Below are 9,526 nucleotides of genomic sequence, written 5' to 3'. Positions count from 1 at the left end.
GAGAAAGCCCAGAACCCTGATGTCATGCTGACTCTGGAACCACCAATTTCTGGTTGTCTTGCCAAACCACTCACTTATATTCTAGTATATTCTACCATGGCGGAAAGAACATTAATGCAGCCCTCGGGGCCAGGGGACAGGATATGCTGCAGGCACAATGCAGCTGCCAGCACAGAGGGTCGGTGGCATTCACTTACCCCCCACCTCACACAGCACCGTGGCCAGAGCAGAGAAGAGCGAGGCACAGCCGTTCAGAACCACCACCTGAGGGTGACACGCCCACGGGACACAGATGAATCATCCCAGAAGGCAGTAAGGACAGTGGCCTCCATCCCGGGATAGAGCAGAGTGCAGGCAGGGCTGTCCCTGGAGTCCCTGGAGTCCCTGGAGCCCCTGGAGCCCCTGGAGCCCCTGGGCCATAGGAAAGGCCCTTCCTGACTAACAGCCAAGCCCATCCATGGGGATCTGGCTCCAGGTCAACTGAGCAAGCAAAAGGGCAGTGGTCACTGAGAGGGTCTTACCGGGAAGTGTGGGCAAAGAGGGGCCCCAGAGCAACAGTGAGTGGAATTCTACCCAAACTCCAAATATTGAGGGTTAGAGGAAAGGACGGGAGAAGGTACTCCCAAAGCCAGTTTGAAACAAACCCAAACTAAGTGACAGGCAGACCCCACACCACCTTACCCTTAGCTAGAAAAGCTGGGGGGAGGGGTAGAAGTGGGGGTGGGGAGGAAAGCAGGGAGAAGCAGGGGAGAGCAGAGGAGGGGCTGCTCACATTTTCTGGTTTGAGGGGTGCTGGGCTCTTGCAGTAGAAAGATAAGAACTTGGCCACTTCCTCCCGGAGGCTGCGGATGAGACGGGCAGGCGGGCAGGGCTTGCCAGAGAGTCCGCGGCCCACAATCCAGCCCGAGCTCCCCAGTGAGCCTTCAGGCAGCCACTTCCCGCTGGAGAGCTGGCCAGTGTCTGTGTCCACGGCCCACACCCCCACCTCCACTACCACAGGACCCGAAGCGTCCCTTCTCAGCAGTTCCAGGACACCTAGCCCCGCCTAATCAGGAGAGGTATCGCGAGCGACTCAAACGCCATTATTATTAGAGTTAACTACAAAACAATAACAACAAATACGATGAAATAAATAATGTTCATAAAGCAGGGCAGGCAGGTGGTTAAGGCGCTGGACTCCCACATGGCTGACCACGGTTTGAGTCTCGGATCTGGAGGCCTACTTTCTCACTTTCCTGCTTGCTCTCTCTCTCATCAAATTAAAAAATAATAACGAAAACTAAAATAACTCATTTTTAAAAGGCGTTAACTGTTACCATAGTTGTTACGGATCACATGGACTGGACAGTTGCCTTATACAGATGTTCTTGGAGACCCTGCCAGTGTAATCTTTCTAAAAATTCTATGATATGCCTCTTGTATTACCCCCACTTTACAGACAAAGAAACCGAGGTTAGAAGGGATTAAGCCACTTGATAGCAAGCGCAAAGTCCCCACTCAGGTCGCCATCCTAACTGTGTATAAAGCCATGTGCCTTGCTATCAGTCTTGGGACCGAGTCCTGCTTGGCCACTAAGTCCTCAGAACCGTGTCTGACCCAGGAAGTGCTCAGCAGGTACGAGCTATGGTTAGCATCATCTACCCCTCCCATGGTCCCATTAGGAAAAGCCCCAGCCAGCTCTCCAACACAGACTCTGGCTTCTACAAAGTCACTGAGAAAGCAGGGCCAGATTGCCTAAAGACCTTCCCATGCCTCACATCCGGGTCACAGAAGCCAAGCTGGGGGCCCATGAGCTGGGACGGGACTGGCAGGAGGCACCAGATCCCTGTAGAAGCTCCAGGACAGGGGTCCCCAGTCCTGATCATGACACGTGAGTGAGCACAGCTCCAGCCGTATTTCCAGCCATTCCCCCGGCCCGCAGTACCGCCTGAGCTCTACCCGCTGCTGGATCGGTGTGCGTTAGACCCTCACAGGAGCACGGACCCTCCGGTGAACTGCACATGCAATAAGGGATCTAGGCTGCGCTCTCATAAACCTCGAATCACATCTGGGGAAAAACTGTCTTCCACAAAATGAGTCTCATGCCAAAAAGGTAGGAGATCACTGCTCCAGGAGACCCATGGCCACCAGGCCCTCGCCAATGGCAGGCTTCCCCACCTGTCACCATGGACACTGGAGGCTGCATAACTGCGTGGGGAGCTGCTTGTACACTGCGAGTGCTTTAGGAGCACCCCTTGGTCACCATGGACACTGGAGGCTGCATAACTGCATGGGGAGCTGCTTATGCACTGCGAGTGCTTTAGGAGCACCCCTTACCTTGGCCCACCGAGTGCCGAGAGCACCCCTACCCCAATGTCTGACCGTCTGGAATATTGCCATAGAGTCCAGGGCGCCCAATCACCCCACATCAGGAACCACTGGCCTACGGCAGCTACTTACAACAGATGTCCCCTCCAGTCACCGTACTGCAGCAGGGATGGCTCCACCTGAAGCATGTCGCTCTGTCTCAGCTGGGGACAGAGGAGAGAATAGGGCTGAGGCCAGCACTGCCACCACACTCAACAGCACCAGGGCGTCGAGGGCCAAGGCCTGCTCATAGGAGAGACTTCGAGAGGCACAGCCCAGGGCTGACACTCATGCTCGTTTTGCCGATGAAAAATTAAGGCTCCACGAGTGGAGACAGCGAGGTCGCTGCTAGCAAGCAGCAGAGCGGAGACAGACCCCAGGATGTCTGATTGCAGGACTCCTCATACCACACCACCACCTACAAAACTAGAGAGGCAGGTTTGTGGACACTTGGCTTCTCTGTGGGGTGACGATGAGGCCCCAGGACGGGGTGCTACCACCTCAGTCTTGGTGCCACTATTTGGAGGAACTCGGGCCACCATCTTGCTGCAAACTCAGCTCGACCTCTCCTTTGGAAAACATGGCAGTTTCTGGACCAGCCCTCCAAGCCCAGGTGCTGGGTCAGTAACTCCTGGGCATCCCTAGGGACCACGCCAAGGACAGGCCAATGCAGGGGTCCTGGGCAGTAAGAGCAGAGGAAGGAACGGAATGGGCCTCTTCTATACCACTGTTCCCACGTGGGAGCTATCAGCCACACGTGGTACTGAGCACTTGAAACTGGCTGGTCTGAAGGAGAACCACCGGCCCTGAAGGCTTGGTATGAAAAGTAGGCAAAATGCATCATTATCTAGTTTTATGTGCACTACACGTCTTTGATATTTTAGGCTAAATAAAATGTACTATCAAAATTAATTTTACCAAGTTTTTTCCCCTTTTTTTTTTCCAGAGAGATTTTTTGCTCTCGAGCACTTACACTCACCAGAGAGACAGAAAGAAAGTGAGAAATTCCCCCCCGGGGACGATGGCCATGCTGCAATCCCCTCTCCATTCTCCTGTCGGGAATTTGGGCATGCACACACACACCCCCAGCAGGAGTTTTAAGCTGCCGGGTCTGGGACATGAACCACGGTCAACTATGTAGGGGTCTAGCAATGCAGCTATTATTGTTATTTGCTAGTCCTTTTCCTACATTTTTTTTAAAGAATTGTTTTTATTTAATTTATTTATCATTATTATTGTTTTTCAACTTGTTTCAGGGCACATGCACTTACTAGAGACAGAGAGAGAGGGGGAAAGTGAGAAAGCAAGCTGCCTGGCCTGGCACTCGAACTGCAGTCAGCCATGTGGGAGTCCAGCACCTTATCCACCACGTCACCTGCTGGCCCCTTCCTACTTGTTAATAAAAACATTTAAAATATCTACATGGCTCATCTTTTACTGTTCGCTGCTGAGCTGCTTTAGAAGGAGGTAGTGGCATTAGGGAAAACTGAGTTTTAGAGCCCACTCCCTCTAAGCTCTGCCTCTGACGCTTGGATGACTCACCTGTGTAGATAAGCTCCTTAGGGTTAAGCACTGCTGTCTCTACTGAGCAGTCTGACAGCCTGGGAGACACATTGATCAGGTACGCTCAGTGGTTTGCTAGAGATGGCACACACCAGCTCAAGAATCTGAGTATGAAAATTTCAAGAACTTTGCAAGCTGTGTTCAAAACAGCCATTTAGGGCTAGCAGGTAAGTGTGGTAGTTAAGGCACTAGATCCTACTTGGCCCACTCCACAGTCCATGCCCCAGAGCAGGCAGCTTGAAAAACATGCTGGGGGAACCAGCAGATGGTGTAATGGTTATATCACTGGACTCTCACGCGGCCGACCGCACAGTTCAAATCCTGGACCCTGCCACTTGAAACTCAGGCTGGGCGCATGTGCATGTGTGTCCAAGACCCCAAGAGGAGAATGGAGGAGAAGGGATTGAGGCATCGCCATTTCCCCTGAGGGGTGATTTCTCACTTTGTCTCTCTGTCTTTCCAGTGAGCACACACACCCTATAGCAAAAATCTCTCTGAAAAAGAAAAGAGAAAAACATGCTGGGCACATGTATGTGCATGCCCAAAATCCTGAGAGGAGAATGGAGAAGGAACCATGGCATGACCATCCCCCGAGGGACGAAAGTAAGAATGATTTCTCGCTCTCCCTCTCTGTGTCTCTCTTCAGAGAGTACATGTGTCCTATGGCAAAGATCTAAACAAAACCAAACTCCAGCCGTTAAAAAAAAAAAGTTAATATAAACTTAAATTAAGTAAATTATCTCAAAAACGAAGGCACAGGGGCTGGATGGTGGTGCACTGGTAAAATGTGTAAGGCCAGCCCACGATGCGAGGGGACCTGGTCAGAGTCTGGAGACCTCCCTGCGTGCACCAGGCCCGTGTGTGGTCTGAGGCTGGCTGAGCCTGAGGGTGAGGCTGAGGAACATGTGAAGTGTGATCTTTCTGTCTCTGTTTCTCTTTTTCTGTCTCTATTGCTCATGGAGGAAATAAACTTAAAAACAAACAAAAATCCCCAAGCACTTGAACATCTGCACCTCCTAATTCGCTACTACACTTTACTACTAGTGCTCTTGAGCTGATTTGTCTCTGCGTCTGCACGGGTGGGGCAACCACAGAAAGTGCGCCACTGTGCCAGTCTCCACGTCTGCACACAGTGAAGTCACATCAGTAACTCGGGATCACACATGGCACGATTTCACTCTGCGGAAATTGGCAAAGGAGGACTTTCTTTTCTGGAACAGCCAGTCACTAAGTACCAATCACACAGAACTGGGCGTTTCCCTTGGAAATCGGGGACCCAGAACAACAGGAGGGATTAAGTGCAAGAGCCTGAAGAGAGAACGAAACAGGATCAGAGTGGTGAAGTGATTCTCCCAAGATCACACAGAAAGCTGTCCCCAAGACTGACCTAGAATCTGGGTCCCCCGATTCCTAGGCTGAGACCACTAAGGCAAGCAGCAGGCTCTTACAGGGAGAGCATTGCAGGGGAGACAGCTCTCGGCAGGGGAGCTGGGGAGGTCACCAGAGGTGCCCCGGGACTTACCCGCCAGGACAGCAGGTCGAAGCAGAGCTTGTTCTCACTGGTGCCCAAGTTAATGATGCCCTAGAAATGAGAGGCACAGCAGCAGGGTGAGCATGGCAGAGGGTGTCATGAAAGCCTCGAGCAGCCCACCAAGGCTCCCTGCAATTGCACCCTTCCAACCACCCCTCCCTGTGCCTTTGCTCCAGCTGTGCCCTCCACTCGGCTCTCACCCCACCTTCCCATTTCTAAAGCTCTGTCCACCTGTCACCTCTTCTGGGAACCCCACCTGGAAGGATCTTTCTTCTGGATCCCACAGCTCTTTCTGAGAACTTAGCAGTTTCTGCCCCAGGTCCCAGGGAGTGGCATGCCTACTGACTGTAAGCTCCCTGCAGGCTAGATGCTCACCCAAGATACTGCAGGACCTCTCATGGGACTTGGACTCAGTACATGTTACGGGATGATGGCATGTATACAGGAAATGGGCACTCTGGCAGGAACAGAGACAAGGGCGAATGCTGACGGAGGAAAACTCCTGGGCCAGATGGTAACACGGTGGTAAAACACAATGCTCTGTGAGGCTGACCTGCATGGGAAGGTTTCAGGTTCGTGCCCAGAGACATCCCTTAGCGCATGGCACATGCATTCCATGGTCCAGGGCTAGCTGGGACTGGGAGGGCACTGCTGTGTCAAGACTCTGTCGGGGATGCTGTCTCTGTTTCTATATATCTCTCTGTCTCACTCATAGGAGAAATAAACTTCAAAAGAAAAGGAAGAGAAAGAACAGAGGTTTCCTGTATCTGTGAAAGTGTTCCCCGGAAGACCACGCAACATCGCACATCTTGTTCCCAGCCCATACGGCATTTATTCTCACAGAATAAGAGTTAGGATGGGAGGCATGGCCCACACTCTCCCTGACCAAGTCCCCAGGAAGCTTCAATGCAGGCCTCAGAGACAGCTAGGTCATGACCCCTGAGTTATGGGGTGAGGGGGGACAAAAGGGCAGAACACGAGGAACGAAGATTATGACAGCAAAAAGGCAGTGCTTTCACCCCCTGGAAGCAAACCTGTAGGCTCCTCCACCCACAACCAATCCATTCGCAAACCCTGGCAGCTCCACCTTCAAAATATACACACAGCCTAACCGCTTTTCCTGCTCCACGGCTGAGACCCCACCCTGCCACCACGTAAGGCTTTCAGATGAGACCACAGCCCCAGCTGCGCAGCACCTTCACGAACCTTAAGCCTGAGGCACACCCACCAGGATTCCTGAATCCCAGGAATTGTGAAATGTTAGTTGTTTTAAAAATGCTCAGACTTGAGGCAATCTGTTACACAGCACTATAGAACTAATACAATTCCTCATTTTTTGTTTTCCAAGTCTTTGCTCCAGTGACACCCAAATAAAATCGCTTTCTGGGGCTTCCTTATAAGCAATAGCACATTCCCAGCCCAGCCATCACTCTCTTTCCTGTTACTCTGACCGATTTTTCTCTGTAGTACTTATCACCATACATTAGATATTTTGGTTGTTTGTTCACTGTCTTCCCGAGCAGAACATAAACTTCATAAGGACAGGAACTTTGCTCTGTTCTCCGCTCTAACTTCGGCACCTAGAGCAGTGCCCAGCACTTAGGAGATGCTCAACAGATACAGCTAATTGAATTAAGGATTGCTTGTGACAGCTGAGCTAATATTAATATCAGCTACCATTTAGTGAGTGTACTATATGATAAGCACTGCAGTAACGACTTCATACACCTACGCTTATTTCATATATTATATTTCACTTTGTTTTTTTGTCATAGAGTGTGTACGCTTGCCAGGGAGAGACAGTGAGCGGGAATGTGAGACATCACACCCGGAGGGGCTGGCCACACTGCAATCCCTTCTTCTCCATTCTCCCCTTGGTATTTGGGGAGTACATGCACACTCACATGCCTGGCATGATTTTCAAGCTGGAAAATGTTCAGGTTTGGAACCTGAATGGCAAGGTTGGCCATATGGGAGTCTGGTGCCTTGACCACCACGCCACCTGCTGGCCCCTAATCTTGACTCTTCTACAGAGCAGGTACTACTATTCCACTTTAGAAACGAACTGAGATTCAATGAAATTAAGCAACTAGACAATCCCAAAGTGAAATCGTTTCGACCTGAGCCCGAGATCTATCCCAGCTCCAAAAGCAAACAGGGGGTGAGGTGTGGCTCACAATCCATGTAAGAGAGCATCTATGCTTCTTAAATTCCACACTCAAAAACCAGGGTCCCAGAAACGGTCAGTGGGCCGTTTCTTGACCAGGAAACTGGGGCTCTCCGAGCTGTATCCAAAGCCCTCTGGGAGGCCAGAGGACCACAACTCCAACCCAAAACAGTAAGTAGGGTGGCGCCCTATAGGTCAAGGTAGGGTACCCCACGCTCCAGTCCCCTCTCGAGTCCCAGTGGGGGGTCTCTTACACTGGGGTTCTTGTCCTCATCATATTCGTTCTCATGGTAGGTCCTGTAGCCCTTCTCAGCTGAGTCCCAGAACCATTTAACGATTTTCCCTCTAGAGGACAGGCAGGAGCTGTCACAGGAGAACGTGGCAGTGGGATCGCCCACTTGGTAAAGCTTTAGCCCCTTCTGGTCTGGATTCCTGGAGCACCCTTCTTCCAGACCACCCCCATTGTTTCTGCTCAGCTCCTGTGTGGAGTCTGGGCCTGGACAGGTGGCAGACGCCCTGGATTCCTTCTGAGGTAAGGGGAACATCTGCAAAAAGAGAAAAAGCACTCAATGCACAGCCTGCTCAATGGCTTCCCATAGCATCCAACATTAAAGCTGAATTGGAGGGCCTGCAGGTGGTGTGGTGGGTAAGGCACTGGACTCCTACATGGTGGATCATGGTTTGAGTCCCAGACCTGGTGGCTTGCTCTTACTCTCTCTGGTGCACACATGTGCTCTATAGCAAATTAATAATAATAATAAATAAAATTTAAAAAATATTTTTAAAAATGGGTTGGAGACTTGGGGTCTCCATCCTCTTATCTGCTCCTTCCTTCAAGTGTTGGTAGTCATCATTTCCTGTGTCCCTTACCAGTGGTGATCATGTGTATGATCGCTTCAACCAGTAAAATGTATAAAGAAGGGACCAGCAGTTAGCGTAATGGCTATGTCACTGGACTCCCATGTAGTCGACCGTGGTTCAAGTCCCAGACCTGGTGGCCTAAACTCACTCCAAGCACATGTGCGTGCATGCCCAAGATCTCGAGAGGAGAATGGAGAAGGGATTGCGGTGTGGTCATCCCCCCTGGGGGGTGATTTTCTGTCTCTCTGTCTCTGTCTTTCTGGTGAGCACACGTGCCCTATAGCAAAAATCTCTAAAAAAAAAAAAATCTGTGAAGAACCTATTATGCGCTAAAACTGCACCTCTACGTTTGTGCAACTTGAGTGTATTGCTGCTTTAACTCGGTACACTCCGGTAGAAGTTTTTGATTCCGCAGCCTAAGGAGTTCTTTCCACCCCTGCTGACCTCGACTTCAAAAAGCCAGGTTCAAATTTTCCAGGCAGAGCATTGCCTGGGAGCACCAGGGTCTTGTGGGGTGAAGGATGGGATGAGTTTACTGAGCTGTCTAGGGCAGAAGGAGGGTGGGGACGAGGCGTGGCCACCAGGAGAGGGTGGCCTGGGTCCTGCCGACAGACGTTAAGTTTCCACATTTCTGTTAGCCAGCTCTCAGCCGCACAGTGGGGGGACACTAACCGCCTCTTGGGGGGACAGTGAGATATCAAAAGGGTATTAATGAGGCTGAAGCGCTCAGAACGAATCCTGGCTGGCGGCCAAAGCTCACCAACACGGGGATCATTATATCCTAACGCCTCGCCTGAAGCACAGACAGCGACACACCTCTGCTGGGTCACCGGCCGAAACCTACGCGGCCCCGGGCGCTTCCTTCGGTCCCTCCCGCAGCCCAGGTCCCAGGCAGCAGCGCGGCGTGGCGGGTGGAGGGGGCTGGGCGGCACGGCTTGGGGTCCGGGGACACCGGGCAGCGGCGAGTCCTCACCCTGTCTTCCCTGCCCGGCCAGGCAGGATCCCGCGAGTGAGGCAGCGGCCGCGTGTGGAAAGCGGAAAGGCCCTTTCCAGGGGAG

At 51.8% G+C, this 9,526-nt stretch overlaps 1 protein-coding gene across 1 annotated transcript in view; it reads right to left on the bottom strand.

The window, feature by feature from the left end:
• Nucleotides 1–9,526, bottom strand: part of ACCS (1-aminocyclopropane-1-carboxylate synthase homolog (inactive)) — an 18,598-nt gene extending 9,072 nt beyond the window's left edge. Inside the window, exons 1-6 of the mRNA XM_027775435.1 lie at nucleotides 9,442–9,526; nucleotides 7,862–8,152; nucleotides 5,432–5,491; nucleotides 2,440–2,510; nucleotides 773–842; nucleotides 198–264 (exon numbers count right to left, since the gene is read on the bottom strand). Coding sequence (XP_027631236.1) covers nucleotides 198–264; nucleotides 773–842; nucleotides 2,440–2,510; nucleotides 5,432–5,491; nucleotides 7,862–8,152 — 559 coding nt within the window. The 5' untranslated portion in view covers nucleotides 9,442–9,526. The remainder of the gene's footprint in view (nucleotides 1–197; nucleotides 265–772; nucleotides 843–2,439; nucleotides 2,511–5,431; nucleotides 5,492–7,861; nucleotides 8,153–9,441) is intronic.

This window comes from Tupaia chinensis, unplaced genomic scaffold (genome assembly GCF_000334495.1).
Source record: "Tupaia chinensis unplaced genomic scaffold, TupChi_1.0 Scaffold000561_1, whole genome shotgun sequence".
NCBI lineage: Eukaryota > Metazoa > Chordata > Mammalia > Scandentia > Tupaiidae > Tupaia > Tupaia belangeri.
This window is presented reverse-complemented; position numbering and strand designations above follow the sequence as displayed.